The following is a 21,160-nucleotide window of genomic DNA, read 5'->3' as shown; positions in this document are numbered from 1 at the left end:
GAATTCTTTTTCTGTTTTCTTTTTATTTCTTTTTCTGAATTGATGCAAATGTTCTAAGAAATGATCATGATGATGAATATATACCTATGTGATGATATTGTGAGTTATTGATTATGTATCAAGAATGGAATGATCATATGGTAAGAATGTCAGTGTTTGTATGTTGTTATATCTAACAAATAAATTTGAAAAAAAAGAGGTTCTATACATGAACTTAAACTATGATAAAAATGGCATTAATAAAAACATTAAATTCTATTTCATCTGGAAGAAAATCAGACAAGATTGTTCATTAAATGACATTAGCTAATAATTTCAGTTGCTAACCACTAAAAAGAAAAAAAACAAAAAAACCCAACATCATATTATTCCAAATTTAGAGATTTAAACATAAAAAAAGGAAAGAACCAGAAAAATAAACACTTGTATATTTCATAAGGAATGTCTTTGTATGCATGACATAAAAGGCCAGAAAAAAGTAAAAGAAAAGGATTGCATTTGACTACATAAAAATAAGAAGCACCATAACCAGAACTACTGGCAAAGAAAAAAACAGGGAGAAAATATTGCAAAAAGTCTTTTTAATGAAAAAGAATATGTGTAATTCTCAATTTGACTTACACACGTGAAGGAATACATTTGTCAAAACTCAGCCAATGCTTTACAAAAAACAAAGTTCTTGCCCCAGACAAAAAAGTCAAAACTAGAAATCTTAGACAATCCTAGGTGTGTAAGAAAAATACAAAATGGAACTGCAACAGTGACCCCATTCTCAAAGAATGTTTCTGTTCCTGTCATCAAAAAATTGACAAATGAATATCCAATTCTATGTTTTAAGTTAAAATAAAATGTTTAAGGCAAAAAGATTCATGGATTTCATTTTATATAAATTTTACCACAAAATAAAAAAAGAACTAAACAAATATGAAACTCTGGTCAATGATACACATGCTAAATAACGTATTTTATATATATACAAATAAGTTATTATATATGTATATATAAACACATGTTTTAGGATGAAGAAAAAATGATAGACAAAAGGATGGATAAAAGCAAATACAGTAACACATTAACAGTAAAATCTATCCTGCAGGTATACAAGTGTTCACAGTAAAATTCTTTAAACTTTGCTGTATATTTAAAAACTTTTGTAATAAAATATGGAAAAAATATTATTCAACTCAAATATTTTAATAAAAAAATTAGCATGGGCATGAATAGTCAATTCACAAAACAAATATGGACAAAAAAGGAAAAGATGTTCAAGGACGTCCATTCTCACAACCTCAGAGCAGGAAAAACAAAATACCATTTTCACATACTAAATTAGCAAGAATTAAAATGATTGGAGAGGGCATAGGAGAGGAAAATGCTCTCACAGACATGAGAGTAAGAATATCATTCCAGTAGGCAATTTGACAATCAACAAACCTTAATGTATATCTCTCTTCACCCAGTATTTTCAGTCCTAAGAATTTATTCTAACAAGATTATATATGCAAAGATGTAGATAGATGTTCAGCGCAATTTTTTTTCAAAATGACCTATACCATTCAATCATTAAAAATTATTAATAAGGTAAATGCATGAGGAGGTCACCATCAAGCGGTTATTATCATAGTACTATGATAGTATATCACAGTACTATGATAGTTTAAAAGGAATATTTTTATTCCTTTTTAGTCTATGGTGTATTGGAGAAGGAAGTACTTGAAACTGCTGAACTGTATTTCAGTAGCCTTGATGTCTGAACACGACTGTATAACTATATAACTTTCACAATGTGACCATGTGATTGTGAAAACCTTGTCTGAGGCTCCCTTTATCCAGAGTATAGACAGATCAGTAAAAAAATATGGATCAAAAAATAAATAAATAATAGGAGTGATTAAGGGGTAAAAAAAAAAAAATTGGGTAGATTGCAATACTAATGGTCAATGAGAGTGAAGGGTAAGTGGCATGGGATGTATGGTTTTTTACTTTCTTCTTTTTTATTTCTTTTACTGGAGTGATCAAACGTTCTAAAAATGATCATGCTGATGAATGCAAACTATGTGATGATATTATGAGCCACTGACTGCATACTTCGGATAGATAGTATGATAAATGAAGACATCACAACAAAAAAAAAAAGAAAGAAAGAAAAGAAAACATTAAATAAATAAACTCAAGGCCTTCCACATAGCTAAATCCAGCTAACACTTGCAGAATTCATTTTGTTAGGCCTACAGAAATCATTTGATTCATTTGATTCTCTTGAAAATAAGTCTTTGTCTTCTTAGAAGCCATGCTTTCTTCTGATTCTCCCCCCAATCCTCTGACCACTCTACTTGTCTTCTTTGCCCTGCCTCTTCTACCTGATCCTTGAACACTAGGGTCTAAAGGCTCAGTTCAAAGCCTTTTTCTTCCTCCAGACTCTTCCTGCACAATCTAATCCATTTCTAAGAGCTTCCACTATCAAGCCAGAGTATAAAAGTGAAAATCACCTGTACTTACTTAACTTAGAAAAATTCTTTAAATTCACCCTTTAAGTATATTTTACTTTATTTACAGGCCACAACAGCAACCAATATATCATTTCAGTAAGTCCAACAGTACCACTTTTCCCCCCAATATCCAACTACCAGATTAAGTAGGTATATTAGTTAGGGTTCTCTAGAGAAAGAGAATCAGCAGGAGATATCTGCAAATATAAAAGTGTCTCACATAACTGCAGGGATGTACAGTCCAAGGTCTGTAGAGCAGGCTGCAAGCTGGCAGCTCCGATGAAGGTCCTCAACAAACTCTCAGGAGAGGCGGGATGGCTGAAGCAGGAACTCTTCTGAATACTCATTAAAAGCCTTCTGGTGATTAGATTAACCATCACTCGTTGCAGAAGACACTTCTCTTGCAAGTGCGCAATCAGCTATGGATGCAGCCAACATGATCATGATTTAAGTCCATGAAATGTCCTCATAGCAACAGACAGGTCAGCGCTTGCCCAACAACCGAGCACCACCACCTGGCCAAGCTGACACATGAATCTGACGATGACAGTAGGTGACCCGAATTTAAAAGGCACACTGTACAAAAAGGTACATAATTATTCTCCATACTTTCACTACAATTCCACCTTCCACCATCCATGGTTTTAAACCTGCCTGGTTTAAAATCTGTCATGTTCTGCCCACTCTGCTTAAATTAAATTCAAAATCCCTCACACAAGGTACAATACTTTATGAGCTGACACCTGCTACCCTCAACTCCCATCATATCTCACACCCTACATTACAACCTTTCAGGCCTTCTTTCATCCAAAGTGTATCTTTCCTTTCCTGCTTCAGTGCATTTGCAAAATACTACTCCTTCAGCCTTCTTTCCCCATCTCCTAGCCAACTCATACTTCAGGTCTCTATTTAAACATGATTTCATCAGGGATACCTTCTCAATCTAGTCTTTTTTCTCACCCAGTTAGGGGTCTCTGTTATACATATAATACTAAAGCACACTTTTTACTAGTTCAATGTCTGTCTTGCCCACTAAACTGTAAACTCCATGAGAATCCTGTCCGCTTTGTTCAATGTTATAGCCCCAGGACCTAAACTCAATTGTTGGAGAAAGTAGTAATTTTATCCCTTTTCACGATTTTCTACATAGCTTGCATCTCCAAATATAAACTGGAGTGTATTTTTTAATAAATTTTATACATCTGTCCTACAAACTTGTGGTAAAAAGTCCTCTTAAAGTAGTCACCATAAATTAATGAAAGCGGACTTCCAGAGAAGATGGCGGCTTAGTAAGACACGCAGGTCTTAGTTCCTCCTCCAGAACAGCAACTAAAGAAACAGAAACAATAAGAAACAGCAACCGGAGCCACGACAGAGACCAAAAAGACAGCATACCCCATTCTGGAACGGCTGAACAGGCAGGGAGAATCCGCTGCGGTGAGATACCCGAGGGGCGTGTGTTTTCCCAGTCGGGGTGGCTGGTGACTGGGGTCCCCTCCACGCACGTGGCTCCCCAGTCTGACTGGAAACATTGGATAGTGGGGCCCTCCCGCCATGCTTGGCATCTCGGGCCAGCTGGGCAATTTGGACCGGCACTCCCCCAAGCCGCGGCAGCCGGCGACCCCCCCCCCCTCCACCCGCGGTTTCCCGGGCCGACTGCAAGATTCGGATTGGCAAGTTAAAGGAGCCACAGCATCTTTTACTGGTGGGACCCGCAGACAGACGAGCGCCACGAGCGCCACCTACTGGGCAGGAAAAGAAAAACAGAGCCCAGAGATTTCACAGAAAAACCTTTCAACCAGCCGGGTCCCACACCCAGGGAAATCTGATCAAATGCCCAGACACTAGCAGAAAATAATGGATGACGCTAGGAAAATTGAAGATATGGCCCAGTCAAAGGAACAAACCAATAGTTCAAATGAGATACAGGAGCTGAGACAACTAATGCTGAATATACGAACAGAAATAGAAAAACTCTTCAAAAACCAAATCAATAAATTGAGGGAGGACATGAAGAAGACATGGGCTGAACAAAAAGAAGAAATAGAAAATCTGAAAAAACAAATCACAGAACTTATGGGAGTGAAGGACAAAGAAGAAAAAATGGAAAAAACAATGGATACCTACAATGGTAGATCTAAAGAGACAGAAGCTACAATTAGTGAACTGGAGGATGGAACATCTGAATTCCAAAAAGAAATAGAAACTATAGGGAAAAGAATGGAAAAACTTGAGCAGGGAATCAGGGAACTGAATGACAATATGAAGCGCACAAATATACGTGTTGTGGGTGTCCCAGAAGGAGAAGAGATGGGAAAAGGAGGAGAAAAACTAATGGAAGAAATTATCACTGAAAATTTCCCAACTCTTATGAAAGACCTAAAATTACAGATCCAAGAAGTGCAGCGCACCCCAAAGAGATTAGACCCAAATAGGCGTTCTCCAAGACACTTACTAGTTAGAATGTCAGAGGTCAAAGAGAAAGAGAGGATCTTGAAAGCAGCAAGAGAAAAACAATCCATCACATACAAGGGAAACCCAATAAGACTAGGTGCAGATTTCTCAGCAGAAACCATGGAAGCTAGAAGACAGTGGGATGATATATTTAAATTACTAAAAGAGAAAAACTGCCAACCAAGACTTCTATATCCAGCAAAATTGTCCTTCAAAAATGAAGGAGAAATTAAAACATTTATAGACAAAAAGTCACTGAGAGAATTTGTGACCAAGAGACCAGCTCTGCAAGAAATACTAAAGGGAGCACTAGAGTCAGATACGAAAAGAGAAGAGAGAGGTATGGAGTAAAGTGCAGAAAGAAGGAAAATCAGATATGATATATATAATACAAAAGCCAAAATGGTAGAGGAAAATATTATCTAAACAGTAATAACACTAAAAGTTAATGGACTGAATTTCCCAATCAAAAGACATAGACTGGCAGAATGGATTACGACCCAGCAATACCACTGCTAGGTACCTACTCAAAGGACTTAAGGGCAAAGACACAGATGGACATTTGCACACCAGTGTTTATAGCAGCATTATCTACAATTGCAAAGAGATGGAAACAGCCAAAATGTCCATCAACAGACGAGTGGCTAAACAAACTGTGGCGTATACCTACGATGGAATATTATGCAGCTTTAAGACAGACTAAACTTATGAAGCATGTAATAACATGGATGGACCTAGAGAACATTATGCTGAGTAAGTCTAGCCAAAAACTAAAGGACAAATACTGTATGGTCCCACTGATGTGAACCGACATTCGAGAATCAGCTTGGAATATATCATTGGTAACAGAGACCAGCAGGAGTTAGAAGCAGGGTAAGATAATAAGTAATTGAAGCTGAAGGGATACAGACTGTGCAACAGGACTAGATACAAAAACTCAAAAATGGACAGCACAATAATACCTAAGTGTAATGTAACTATGTTGGAACACTGAATGAAGCTGCAACTGAAATATAGTTTTTTGTTTGTTTGTTTGTATCTTTTGTTTTTGTTTTTTTTTTTCCTTTTTATATATATATATTTTTTATTAGTATTATTATTTTAATTCTCTTCTCTATATTAACATTCTATATGTTTTTCTGCTGTTTTGCTAGTTCTTTTCCTAAATCGATGCAAATGTACTAAGAAATGATGATCATACATCTATGTGATGATACTAAGAATTACTGAGTGCATGTGTAGAATGGAATGATTTCTAAATGTTGTGTTAATTTCTTTTCTTTTTTTTGATTAATAAAAAAAATTTAAAAAAATAAATTAATTAATGAAAGCATTCTCCAAGCTACTGACAATGCAAAAGAAAGAAGTTCTTCAAAGCAGGATTTTAAAGGACAATAAATTGTGCTTTATGCATGATGATTAAAAAAAAAAAACAAGGGAGAACAAAGAAAGAAAGGCATTCCTATTCATACCTGAAATTGTCTATTGCCACCAGCCCACTTAGAGCTCTGAATTCCTCAATCCTATGTTCTGCCTCTCCTCAGGTCATTCCCCATTCCCACCTCCCAACCACGTGCTGAGACACCTTTGCCTGCAATCATACCTTTCCTGAACTGCTTTCTACTTCAGTCTTTACAACTAGGTCAATGCTTGCCCTACTCAGGAGGTGATGGGAGGGCCCCATTCCTGCCAGTTAACAGGGTCTTCCACGTTCCCAGGCAAGAAAGGGTATTAGTGATAAACACAGATGTTAGGAAAGCGAGGGTAAAACAAATCCCATTACAACGCTGAAAGCTTAAATTAAATACTGGATTAAATCTGGAAACATAAAAATCTTCAAACAGAACAATATACCAACACATTCTGAATCAGAAATGTATCCTGATCTTGGTATTCTGAATTCACAAGGGATTCTTGCTAACCTAAAAGACTGAACTATAGAGTTAAGACAATCTAGAAAGACCTGGCTTGAGAAGCAGCTAGCTAAATATCTCTCCAAGGATAAAAAAAAAATAATAATAAAGCATAAAAAGTTTTAAACCAAAGATATTTAATAGTGCCATCTAAGCATATTTTGTGCTTAAAAATAAGAGACCTATTAAAATTTGCACACTCACACACCTAACATACAAAACTTATCAAACAGCTGTTAATTGCTTTTTCAAAATTCAACTCATCTGTGTTATTACTCTTCAGAGTACAAAATATTTTGTTTATATTAGTGAAAGTGAGCTCAAGTGTGAAAAGTAAAAGGGAAAGCTATCATTAACCTAAAATGGTATCATTTAGGATATGCTAGAAACTTTTGGGTATTTATGTGACATCTGAGAATCAGAGTTAGAGCATTGAAGCTATGAAAATCAGCAGTACCCCATACAAGAACTGCTGAAAAGCTGAAAAAGGGATCAGACTTTGACTAGCGATATGAATGAAATTGATATGGATAGGACTGGGTTAGATAAGAATACAGGGTAAAGGATAATATCCTCCATATGTTAAAACTTCAACTTCTGTGTGAGACCAAAGGGAGAGATGTTTAGTTGGTGAAAAATTCATATTTTGGGTAGCACATTATCCAATTTACCTTGTATGGACAGTTTAGTTGAACACCACAAGTACACTGAATCTTGGATAGGGCATGGTATCTTGTTGGTTTGTACAGGTTAGTGTTTTGCCCAAAAAAATCCCAGAGTAATGTGCACAGCAAATAAAGAAGTATTTCCCACGTCCCCCTGAGAGATTGGGGAGAAAGGAGGAAATACTCAACTTTCCCATTTGGAGAACTTCTGATATTCTCACAAACAAAATCAAGAGGCTGAGCCCTCAATCTTGGGGCTCACCCCTATGAAACTTATTCCTGCAAAGGAAAAGCTAAGCCTACTTAAAATTTTGCCTAAGAATCACCCTCAGAGAACCTCTTTTGTTGTTCAGAACTGGTCTCTAAGCCAACTTGGCAGGTGAACTCACTACCCTTCCCCCGTTACATGGGATATGACTCCCAGGGATGTAAATCATCCTGGCAATGTGGGACAGAACTTCCAGGATTTTCCAGGACCTGGCATCATGGGATTATGAAAGCTCTCTTGACCAAAAGGGTAAGAGAGAAAGTTTTAGTGGCTGAGAGACTTCAAACAGAGTTGAGAGGCTATCCTAGAGATTATTCTTATGCATTATATATATATCCCTTTTGAATTTATGGTAAATTAGAGTGGCTAGAGGGAAGTACCTGAAACTGTTGAGCTATGTTCCAGTAAGCCTGATTCTTGAAGATAACTGTATAATAATAAAACTTTTACAATGTAAACATGTAATTGTGAAAACCTTGTATCTGATGCTCTTTTTATCCAGGGTATGGACAGATGATGAGTAAAAAAAATATGGATATCATTTAAAGAATCCAAACACAGGGAGCCTGTTCTAGTTTGCTAGCTGCCGGAATGCAACACACCAGAGACTGATTGGCTTTTAATAAAAGGGCATTTATTTTGTTAGTTCTTCAGAGGAAAGGCAGCTAACTTTCCACTGAGGTTCTTTCTTACGTGGGAAGGCACAGAATGGTCTCTGCTGGCCTTCTCTCCAGGCCCTTGGGTTCCAACAACTTTCCCCGGGGTGACTTCTTTCTCCATCTCCAAAGGCCTGGGCTGAGCTGCGAGTGCTGAGATGAGGAAGACTGAGCTGCTTGGGCTGTGCTATGTTGCGGTCTCTCATTTAAGCACCAGCCAATTAAGTCAAATCTCCTTCACTGCAGCAGGCACACCTCCTAGCCGATTGCAGATGTAAATCAGCAACAGATGAGGTTCACATACCATTGGCTCATGTCTGCAGCAACAAAACTAGGTATGCTCACCTGGCCAAGTTGACAACTGAATCTAACTACCACAGAGCCCAACAAAGAATGAGGGCCTTTATCCTGTATAGCTTAATGTATTACCTGGATATATCACCGAGAATATTAAGCAGATAATCAAAAAGTATTGGCAAAATCCCTGAAGGGATGGGAGAAGAATTACGGAATTATTAAACTTTACCATCAGGGAAACCCCTGATACTGTGTCAAACATTAGGGACACCCAAATGAATAAGCCAAGTCCTTGATCTTCAGGCTTGCTCTTGTGAAGCTTATGTATGTAGTGGAGAAGCTCAGCCTACCTATAGGTATGCCCAAGGGTTACTTCCAAAGGACTTTTTTTTTGCTCAGATGTCGCCTCTCTTTCTCTCTAAACTCAACTCCGCAAGTGAAATCATTGCCCTTTCCTCTACATGGGACATCACATCCAGGGGTGAAAGTCTCCCTGGTGGTATGGGAGATGACTCCCAGGGATGAGTCTGGGGTCCTGGCATCGTGGAATCAACAATGCCATCCTGAAAAAAAGGGGGGAAAGAAGTGTAACAAATAAGGCATCAGTGGCTGAGAGAGTTCAGAGTCGAGAAGCTACTCTGGAGATCACTCTTACACAAGCTTCAGTTGGACATTGCTACCCATCATAACTTGCCAAACCCTAACCAAAACCATTTCGGCCAATCCTAAAGAACACCCAGGGCATTATACAAGATTCTACAAAGGTTCCATGCACTAGGGTACCTTTCCAGAAACCTACAACATCCAGATGGGTCCCCTGAAATGCAAAGGGGCTAGCATCTCCAGAACATCAACTACCTCATATTATTGCCTGCCCCTTCCCATATGAAAAAGTTAGAATGGCCATAACCCAAATATACCAAAGAGTGAGAGAAAAATCAAAGATGATGGTGGAGTTATATAGAGAAGGTAGGGTTTAACAAATGAGTATGATTGCTGAATAATCACATTAATATTTCTTTTAGACTCCAGTATCTTAGCATAGCTAGAAGGAAAAACCTAGAATTGTGGAATTGTAACCTACACCAAACTCTGAAATCCGTTCTACAACTAATTGTTGCAACATGCTTTGAAATTTATTGCTTTTTTGTATATGTGCTATTTTTCACACAAAAAAAGATTATAATATACATATATTTCTTCTAGTCTCCAGTGGCTTGGAGCAGCTGGAAAGAAAAATCTGAAATAGTGGAATGGTAACTCATAACAAACTCTGAAATCTGTTCTGTAACTACTCGTTGAAGTGTTATGTTGAAAATCATTGCTTTTTCTTTCTCTTTGTATATATGTTATATTTAACAATAAAAATGTTTAAAAATGGATAAAATAAACAAATGGGAGGGGATAAGGGGTAAAAGAAATTAGATTGAAATACGGGAGGTCAATGAGAGGGTAGGGCAAGGAATATGCAATGTAAACATTTTTTCTCTTTTTTTCTTTTTATGGAGTAAGGCAAATGTTCTAAAAATGATCATGGTGATGAATACACAACTTTATGATGATGATGAGGCACTGATAGTACACCATGTATGGACTGTATGTGTGTGAAGATTTACCAACAAAAATATTAAAAAACAAAAAAGGATATACTAGTTAAACTGTTAAAAGTAATAAAACATAAACATATCTCTAACTTCACTGGCTCTTCATTTAAATGCTTAGTAAAAGAGCAAATAAACATGAAATATTTTGAAGGTTACACTTCTCAAACTATATCTAAATACTATTTTTTATATGGCAATGTACGTTGTGGACCCAGGTAAACATCTACATTTTTACTGTTCAGAATCTACTATGTCAACTCTAGAATATAAGATACAGATATAAGCAAATAATACTTTTGAAAAGTCACCTGCAAGCCTGTACATCTACTTGAAAACATAATAAAAACAAGCATTTAAAGTTTACTACATTGGTCACATTACAATTAAAAAAAAAATTGATAGATTAACATTGTATTTGGAAAAGTTCTCCAACACTAAAAGTTAGGGCCCTAAATGGAAATATCAGTAAACTTAAGAATCTATGGGTTCAATTAAATATCACATTCTGAAAGAACACTTGCTGATGTCAGATCCCTGCTTCAACCAACTTCTGCTTTACTGGTAAGACAAATTTCAAGTGCTAAATGACTACTCCACCCTTCCTGACCCCTCAGGGAATTCAAGTGTGACATCATTGGCTATAAACAGCTCATCTACTGGGAAAGTTTTATTTTGTATAGTTCAAGATTGAACCATTTCCTGAGTTACAGAGACCAAATAAGTCTTTCACAATCACCATTTCATTTTGATTCAAACCAGTTTACCACTGCTTAATTTGTGACCAGTCTGCCATTCTAAATAAGTAACACATAATATAAATCCAAACTCATGTATCTAAATACAACTAAGGCAATTCATCAAAACATGGAGAATTTTTAAGAATAAGAACCAAGTACACAGAAACTAAAGAACAAATATTGTATGGTCTCACTAAAATAATCATAATGAGCAAACTCTGAGAATTTAATTCAAGAGCATAAGTTATCAGTGGATAGAAACAGGGCAGAGACTAGGCAATCGATTATATTAAGGAGTACAGAATGTTCAACAAGGCTCATTGTAATGGTTCCTAGTTATAAACTCTGCATCACATCTACTCCTGAGTTTTAACTATTATTTCTAAATTCTGAGATGCTGTGTTCTTTGTGCATAACCAGGTAGTTCCCTGGAATTTTGGGTATCTGTATGACACCTGAGACTCAGAGTTCTGCAGCTCTTAGAGTAATACCAGAGACTTAAGAGTTTCAGTTCTGCAGCTCTGAAAGTCAGGAATACTCCATGCAGCAACTGTTAAAGAAGCAGAAAAAGAGATCAGCCTTCAATTAGAGATATGAATGAAAATAACCTAGTAAGGACCAAGGCAAATCACAATACATAACAAAAGATTATATGGTCTATATTGTAAAACCTCAACTTCTGTATGAGAACAAAGGAAGAGACGTTCGTATTCAAAATTCAAATTTTCTGTAGCACACTATCAAATTTAACCTGTCAAGTCAGCGTATTTAAACAACATAATTGCATGGAAGCTACAGTAGGGAATGAGATTTTGTTACTCTCAATAGGTTAATGTAATATATTCCAGAACATTTTGAGCAGAAAAAAAAATTTTTTTTTTTTTTTTTTGCAAAGTTCCCTTGAGGGACTGGAGAAAAAAAAATGAAAAGATTAAATTTCCTCATTTGGTGAATTCTTGATATTCTTTTGATCGTTAGGGATTCCCAATTTTATAAGCCAAACCCTCACTCTTAAAGCTTGCCCTTATAAAACTTATTTCTGCAATGGAAAAGCTGAGCCTACTTATGGTTATGCCTAAGAGTCAGCTCCAGAGAACCTCTTTTGTTGCTCAGATGAGGCCTCTCTACATCAACTCTGAAAATAAACTCTCTATCCTTCTTACTAGATGGGATGTGACTCCCACGGGTATAAGTTTCACCAGCAATGTGGGACATGAGTCCCAGGGAATAGCCTGGCCCTGGCATCATGGGTTTGACAATGCCTTCTTGACCAAAGGGAACAAAGAAACAAAATAAAAGTTTCAGCAGCTAAGAAATTCCAAACAGAGGTCATTCTAGACCCTTTCAACATGAAAAAGTTAGAATGGCATAGCCCAAACACCCCTAAAGGGAGAGACAGATCAAAGGTGATGGTAGAGTTAGAGAATATAACAGGATATAACAAATGAATATGACTGCTGGATCATTAAATTGATATGTCTTTTAGTTTCCAGTGTCTTAGAGCAGCTAGAAGTAAAAACCTAAAATTGTGGAATCACCACGTCAAACTCTGAAATATGTTCTACAACTAATTGTGGTGCTGTGCTTTGAAATTTATTGCTTTTTTGTATATATTTTATTTTTCACAAAAAAAAAGAAAGAAAAAAGTCGACTGTGGTGATAAAAAAATATTTAAGTCTTCTAAGTCCCCTATATTCTGGAGCAGTTAGAAGGAAATATCTGAGCAGAACATATCGGAGCCCATGACAAACTCTGGGATCTGTCCTGTAACTACTTGTTAAAGAGCACTTTGAAAACCATTGCTTTTTTATTTCTTTACTTTGTAAATATGTTACACTATACAATAAAAAGTTTTAAAAAAAGAAAAGAAAAAGGTTTTTCTGGAGGTTACACTTATACAAGCAAGCTTCACTGAAATATTGCAAATTACCCCAACAGTATTACTGAAAACCCCAAAGAATACCCTGGGCTCTATCTAAGATTCTATAAACATTTTTTCAGAAACTTAAGACTTCCAGAATGTTTCTGTGCCAGATGAGACCTGAAATCCGAGTAGCAGTCTCTCCAAGAACATCAACCAGTTTTACTCCCTACCCCATAATGGTGATACCCCTTCTCAACACAAAGATGACTGAATTGCCCAGATATTCCTGAAGACTGAGAGAAGGATCAAATGAGAGGGAGGAGCTGTAACCAAGAAATTAAGATTTATCCAATGATTATGACTACTGACTCATTATATATTTATTTTTAGTTCTAGTGTATTAGAATAGCAAATGAAATACCTGAAATTGTTGAACTGAAATCTAGTAACTTTGATCTTTGATAACGATTGTATAACTATATAGCTTTTATCGTGTGACCATGTGACTGTAAAAACTTGTGACTGACACCCCCTTATCAGGTGTATGAGTAGACGAGTAATAAAGATAATAATAATAATAATGGGATATAATGGACATGGGATGTTTTGGGTTTGTTTTTCTTTTTTTTTTTTGGAGTAATGAAAATGTTATAAAATTGACGGGTTATGAATGCACAAACTATATGATGATACTGTGAGCCACTGACTGTAGATTTTGGATGGATTATATGATATGTGACTATATCTCAACAAAATTGCAGTGAAAGATAAAAATCAAAATAATAATTAGAGATGCCATAAACTCCTAGACATTATTATGTAATTATAAAAGTAGAAAATGAAATTAAATTGTGGCATAATTATCATTATTACAACTAGAAATATACAATGACTGATTTTTGATGGCAAATACTTTTGGGTCAATAAAGCTTTATTATCAATGTGTAGTTTTTGTTCCTGAAGTCAAATTTTCAATAAAGTCTTTTAATTCAAAAGGAAAGGCCACTTTCACTTAGCCAAATAAAAGGGAATTTCCACATATATCTGAAGAAATATAACTGTTAAGGACTGTATCATATGCATTAAAAAACAGGACATGCAAAAAATTAATGAAACAGAAGGAAAAAAGATAACCACAAAACAGGCCTACATGCCATAATGTTTTACAAAAACAAATCCTTTGATAAGAAATTTCTGGAGCAAGAAGTATGTCATATAAAAACAATTCTTGAATGTTTTTGCAATCTGATTGTATTTTAGATTCACTTACTTAAAATCCTCAGAAAATGTACAGAAAGCAAACTAATTTTAATCTAATGAGCTCTCCATTTAATAAGCATGTACCAATGTGGAAGAACTAAAACCAGTTCTAAAATGGTAAATTTCAATTTCTACTGTAATGCTGAAGGGTTTTTGTTAGGTTTATTGTCCACAGGATGGCAGTCATATAGTATTAACTTTGTCCTTAGATTCAATGTAGAATTTCAATATTCAAAAAGTCACAACACAAGTTTTGGTAATGAATGGTGGTTGTGGTAGCACAACATTGTGAATCTAAGTAATAGAACTGCATTCTAAATTTCAACGTGGCTAAAAGGGGAAATTTTAGGTTTATATGGTACTAGGTTTTTGAAAAGTTTTTCTTTAAACCATGGGACTGTACAATACGATGAACTCTACTGTATGACTATAGTTAATAGTACAATTGTTAATATTATTCTTTGACCAACTGTAACAAAGGTACTTCACTAACGCAAAGTGCTAATGAGGAGGGGTGGTTATGAACTCTGCATCTTCTATGTGATTCTTCTATAAACCTACAAGTTATCTAGTAAAAAAGAAGGAAAAATAACCACAACACACATACACAGGTGGGTAAATACCTAATAGTCTACTGTCTGACCAATCCTGAGAGCAAAAGTTGCCTGTCCTCCCCTGACCATAAGAAACCATGCCTCCTAATTTCTCTCTTATAGAAATTAGCAGTATTCACTTGATGACATCTCTCCTCCTTCTCTTACATTCCTGAAGCCCAGAAAATATTTCCTTCAATCTATCTCTTTAGATCCTTCCTATTTCCTTGCCACCATCCTAATTCAGGAGAGACTAGCCATATAAAGAGACCTGTGAGGAGATACTAATTTTCTGCAAAGTCCCCTGACCTTGGTCAAGGGCTAATCTAGGGAGAGTGGGAATAGGAATGAAAAAGTGGGATGGACACCACAGACATAATCCTCCTGTCCTCCAGTATATCCTACACACCACTACAAAATTAATCCTATTGAATTCAAATTTCATACTACCAGAAATCTCTTCTCCTGGCTAATAAACTCCTTACCCAAAATTCAAGAATCTTCACAATCAGGACCCAAAAATATCTTCCTAAATTTCTTATCTAAATTCTCTGTAAGTGTCAAAGGGGGGTAAAATAAACTCCTCTTTGACTTCTCTTACAACTTCCTAGTTTTATTCATTCACTCAAATATTTTTTGAATGCTTATCAGGAACTAAGAACTACTCCAAGTGCTGGTGATACAAAGGTGAATAAGTCCAAGTATGGGCTCCAAAATCACACTCCTAATAAGACAGTCAGCGGCTGACTGCTGGGGTGGGTAGGGGAGAGATAAGACTCCAGGCAATTCCAGCTCTTATCAGTTTAGGGCTAAGTCTCCTCCTAAGTATTGGTCACTAAAAGTATTTAGGAGGAGCCTTAGACCACACAAGGGGTTGTGAGATGGTAAAAAGACTCCAGGGGAGACAATGACATTGTCTGCTGTAGACCATAATCTATTATTGCAGCCTTATTTATTCTTCCTATCTTACTTGCACCCTCAGCTCAGCCAAAATGTGCTAGCAACTGTTAATATGCCTCTGACTCCCACATGCTTCCTCTGGATGCCTTCCCTTCCATTTCTACCAGCAATTAACAAGCAGTTTAAGCCCATCTCCAACGCTGCCTCCCTGAGGAGACATTTCCCTATTCCCCTCACACATATCCAGATATATTTGGGGATTTTCAAACCCTTCTGACCCTTGGTTTAGTCTACTTCAGGCATTTATCACAGTGGGCATTATATCCTAACTATCTTGTATCTCATCTCCTTCATCAGTTATTCACCAAGCACAGGCCTGGAGGCATCTAGGAGATGGATTTCAAAGTTAAATTATTGCATTATTATTTAAAATATGTACTATCCAAATGATAAATGTAATATCAGAGAGATAAAATATACAATGCTTTTCTATTGTTTGAATCTTAACTCTGGACACTTCATATAAACAGTATCATACAATACGTGGCCTTTCATGTCTGGCTTCTTTCACTTGGCATAATGTTTTTGAGATTTAATCATACTGTGATATGTATCAGTACTTCGTTTCTTTTTATTCCAAAAAACATTCCATGGATATGCCTTATTTTATTTATCCATTCATCAACGGACATTTATTGTTTCCACTTTTGTCATGAATAATATTGCTATATACATTCATATACAAGTTTTCAGTGGACTTGCATTCCATTTCAGAATGGAATGTCATCCATTCCCCTATGTATGTATACACACACGCACGCACACACATATAGCACCTATGACTGAAATTGCTGGGTTATATAGTTATTCTATGTTTAACGTTTTTATGAAACAGTCGATCTGTTTCCCAGCAGTGTATGAGGATTCCAATTTCCCCACTATTGTTTGAATCTTATAAAACAAGAATTTCTCACTGTACAATACCTTTACCCCCCTGGAACTTACATTCTGGTTGAAGAGAACAAGTTAATAAACTGAGTAATTTCAGATAAGGCATGAAATGTAGAAAGTAAAATAGTAAAGAGATAGAAAACAAACAGAAAGAGGGAGTTCCTACTATGCAGTTAGAGAAGATCTCTCTGAGAAGGTAATGCTAACCTGAGATGTGAAGAGCTGGAGTGAGAATATTCTAGGCAGAGGGAACATCAAGTAATGAAAACCTGAGACAAGAAGTTTGGCATATTCAGGGAACAAAAAAGGAAGCCAGTGTGGCTGAAGTACAGCAAAGATGGCAAAGAAGGTAGGAGATGAAGTTGGGGAGGTAAGCAGAGGTCAGATACTGTTGGAGACTATGGGAAGAGGTGGATTTTAACCCAAAATGTCATAATCATTTTTCAATCTCATATAAATAAATATCAATAATAAATACAGATTCTCAACTCTGCAAACTTTAACATTCAAATATCTTCTGATTTCATAAAAGTTAACAAATATTAAAGAGCCTATGTAGGTCAGCCCACACCATTTAATCAGTATCAATTTCTTTTGTGGTACAAGAGAAAGCACGTAAATGACTACCAAAGGTGTTTTGGTAACGTGGCATAAACATGAATAAATCCTCACACACTTAAGGAATATGCCCTACTTACAGTAATTAGGAGCTCTTAGAATATTGTAAAACAATAAGAGTCTGGCTCTAGCTCATTTCCACAGTTTAAACCTAGATTTCATTCTTATAAATGGAACTCTATGTTTTCTCCATTCTAATTGAAAATTAATATTCAATTCCCAAACATAAAACCTACATGCATAAAATATTCTATGTGTTTCTGTATTGTTTGAATCTTTTAAAACAAGAATTTGTTTACACATTACTGCTCTGAGTTTTTCTGAGACCAAAACAAGTTTTTAAAACTCTAGTGACATAAAATGCCACACCTGTGATAAAAGAAGCTATTACCTACAAAATCTAGTTAAAAGTCCTTTTCATCTTCTAAGCTTGATCTTCCATGGCTCTCCCTCCAGTATTTTTGTGCTCCCACCAAACTAGACTACCTACCAACCTCAAACTGTTCCCCCATCTCACCATGATGACTCACATTACCCCACCAGGAGAAATCCAACCAGTTCTTCAAGGCCAGAGCAAACACTCCACCCTCCACACCTCTTCTCCAGTCCTCTTCTTCACCCAGTTCTGGACATCTACACCTTAGACGCTGCTTTATCACACATTCTGTCTGGTACACAGCTATCATCTTGGACAGAGATGTTGTCACCCAGCTACTCTCCTGGACTCAATCACCAGTATTCAATATGACTATTTGCAATTAACGGGTGCTTAGTTGAAAATAACATTCATTTTAGCATAGACAGGTACAAAACCATAAGGAAGCATTCCAAGTTAGGCTCTCTCTGGTGGCAATTAAAGTAGAGGCCACTTTTTCTTCCTTCCAATTTTAGACCTAATTCTTTAGTACCTGATTCCTTTACAATAGCAATAATACCCCTCCTCATTTAAATGAAACTTTTTCACTGTCGTTACCCATTCAATAAATGTTCAACAATTCTTGCAACTCTATCTGAAGTTTGTGAATTATATGTATCATTAAGAATGTCTAAACCCAGAACACAGAGAAGGGGAAAGATTTCCACAAGCTCACACACTTAATCACAGAGGCCAAAGAATAACTGCGTTCAGTATTCTATCCACTACCTCCTAACATGAAGAACCTAAACATTTGTAACTCTCAAAAAGCAAACAGTGATACCTGGAGTACATGTTCAAATATTCGAATTAAATAAAATGATTTAAAATATTTCTAGTTGTGGAGACTGTTTTACACTATAAAACCAATTAATCAATCATTACAGATTATTTCAAATTTTACTGTGAAGCTAAAACCACAAAGAACAGTTTGGGAAGGCATATGAACAAAACTTCAGGTCTTAGTAAAGACAAATGACCAGAAACCCATCTTACAAAAGTCACTTTTTTCTTCTTCATTTTTTCCCAAAGGCCCAAAAGTTGAAACATTATAGCTGACCCTATTTTCTAATTTCAGCTTGCATTTGAGATAACACTTTTGTTTCACTTACAGTTTACATGCTGCTGACACAGATGCCCCTTCTTTGTAATAAACAACAGGACTTCTATATTTAAAAATACAGTGAAACTTTGTTGTAACATCCCCTGCCCATTATCCTGCCAATTTTTTTTTCTCTTCTAACTCACCCCACCCCAGGACTTTCTATCTGCAGCGTTCAAAATATTAGCTCCTTTAGAAAGTCAATTTTCTTTTTTAAAGACTCTCCTCGTCTTGGTATTTCACTTCTCCGCTGCTCGATTGAAAAAGAAAGGAGGAAAAAGATTTCCTTTCCAGGGGTCTTCCTGAGCAAAACGCACCCAAGTCTGTGGCTTTGAGTCTGGAGTACTTTTTGAGAGCTGCGAAGAGCGTCCCAAAAAGTCGACCCGGCAAGAGCTCGCAAGCCGGCCTCGGGGCTGGGAAGGGCTCGGCCAGCGGCGCACACGCGGCCAGGCCGGCGACCCGAGCTGCGCAAACCGAGACTCGCCGGCCCCGCCCCGCCACGGCGCCGGGACTCTCCGGCCACCCGGGCGCGCGCTCCCGGCGAGGCTGCAGAAGGGCGCGCTGTACTCCCTGGGGTGTGTGTGTGTGGAGGGGGGGGTAAGGGGTCCTTGTCCGAAACACCGGCGGGGAGATGACAAGGGTCACTTGCGGCGTGCGGGCAAACCCTCCCCGCGCCCCTGGGAACAGTCGGGAGGGAGGCGGCCGAGGAGGGTGTGGATCCGAAGGGCTGGCTGGGAGGAGATAAGTCGAAGTCGGAGTTAATCATCACCTTCCGAGAGTCTGGAAATGTCCCGCTCGGGGAAAGTGAAACTCCTGCCCAACGGATCACGGGGGAAAGAGACGCCCAGCGCAATCACTCCTCCAGTCCGGACGGCGCCAGCACTCGTGGCCAACGCAGCCGGGCAACGGGCGCCACTCACTTCACCAAAGCTCATCTTAGAAATACTTATTTAAACGGCAGTACCCCGACATAAAGACTGTAAAGTCGCCTAGAAAATAATTTGTTTTCCCATTCAGATTTTAAAAAGACAATAATACGACTTTTCCCATACCGGGAGTCGAACCCGGGCCGCCTGGGTGAAAACCAGGAATCCTAACCGCTAGACCATATGGGAAGTACAACTAACGACGCCGCCGTGACCTACCTGACAAGCGTCAAACGCCGCTTGCTGCCGTCACCACAAGCCCTGTCACCACCTCGCCGCCACTGGAGCCGCGACAGTCGCTGTCCACGCGCTTCCGAGAAAAGGGTAGCGCCCGCCGCGATGCCCGGGTGTGGGGGGAGGGGAGGGGCCGCTCCGTCGCCCAAGGAAAGTTCTAAAGCGAAGCCCAATAACTCGCGGCCCCAGAACCAGCTCTTTCACCTTTCTTTTTTTAACTCCGCCAACAGCCCCCAGCCTACAGGTCCGGGTTCCCCCGCTGGTCAAAGTGCGTGCGGACTTGTAGGCAAAGTTGAGGGCGGCGACGTCTCTGGGAACAGCTGTTTGCGTTCGGGGCGGAGGCGGCGCGCGAGCTCTTTGGCCTCGAGCCAGCGAGCCTAGAAGGAGGGTGGGCGTCCCGGATACTCAGGGAGTAGAGAGAGAATAGGCGGGGTGACGTGGAGAGTTGAGGCTTGAAGCTCCTCGGTCCAGCTCAGGTCGCGTCGCGCTTTCACCCCTTCGCGTGACCTCAACCCCTTTATACCGACCCCACCTCTGAGAATCCGGGAGTACCGCCCTGTAGGGGGAGGGGAGAGAAGGAGAATTCGAACGCGGGTTGAGGCCTCCGGGCACCCGTAGTTGGGAACCGTGGAACGCTGGGCCCGGGGAAGGAGGGAGGTGTCCGGGCTTGCAGGCTCCGGTCGGCCTCGAGGCGGGCCGGGCTTCGTTCTCCGCGTGCGTGGAGAGCGCGAGACTGAACCGTACCCCGGACGACGCACGGAGCGGCTGGCGCAGTCATGTGAGTTGGTGTCAGGCTCTAAACAACGAGCTGTTGTTTTTCGAACGGCCTTTTCTCAGCCGGATTTCCCCACCCCCCCTACCGCTTTTTAGCCCGGGGCGTGACTGACGCGCTCTTAACTCGCTGGGGCCGGCCCCAGACCTGCGAGGCCGGTTCTTGGGCGACGGAGAAATGCTACCCGCCCGAGCGCCCCCGAGCCGTGGAGTTCAGACTCTCGGGTGGGAGCTTGCGGACCGGCGGCCAGCTAAAATGAGGAGTTGAGTGGCGGCCGCGCTACGACTGAGCGCTTTTCTCTCCGCAGTCGGAGGTCACAGGCTCCCTTTTCGATTCCGGAAAGCTTGAACCCTAGAGTATTGTGAAACTTTAATCTTGGGCTGCCTGCCACCAACTGCTGCCTCCCACCCAGCTCACGAGAATCGGCCTGCGCCTGGGTAGT

The 21,160-nt window shown here is 38.8% G+C and overlaps 2 protein-coding genes and 1 non-coding gene across 3 annotated transcripts in view; 1 reads left to right on the top strand and 2 right to left on the bottom strand.

Annotated features, from left to right (window-relative positions):
* ELF1 (E74 like ETS transcription factor 1) overlaps positions 1-20,644 on the bottom strand; it is a 174,123-nt gene extending 153,479 nt beyond the window's left edge. Inside the window, exon 1 of the mRNA XM_077158375.1 lies at positions 19,932-20,644. The gene's annotated coding sequence lies outside the window, so the exon portion shown is untranslated. The remainder of the gene's footprint in view (positions 1-19,931) is intronic.
* TRNAE-UUC (transfer RNA glutamic acid (anticodon UUC)) lies at positions 19,830-19,901 on the bottom strand. The gene has a single exon. It is a non-coding gene; the product is annotated as a tRNA-Glu (tRNA).
* Positions 20,372-21,160, top strand: part of WBP4 (WW domain binding protein 4) — a 39,300-nt gene continuing 38,511 nt past the window's right edge. The window contains exon 1 of the mRNA XM_077158383.1: positions 20,372-20,724. Coding sequence (XP_077014498.1) covers positions 20,723-20,724 — 2 coding nt within the window. The 5' untranslated portion in view covers positions 20,372-20,722. The remainder of the gene's footprint in view (positions 20,725-21,160) is intronic.

This window comes from Tamandua tetradactyla, chromosome 4 (assembly GCF_023851605.1).
Source record: "Tamandua tetradactyla isolate mTamTet1 chromosome 4, mTamTet1.pri, whole genome shotgun sequence".
NCBI lineage: Eukaryota > Metazoa > Chordata > Mammalia > Pilosa > Myrmecophagidae > Tamandua > Tamandua tetradactyla.
This window is presented reverse-complemented; position numbering and strand designations above follow the sequence as displayed.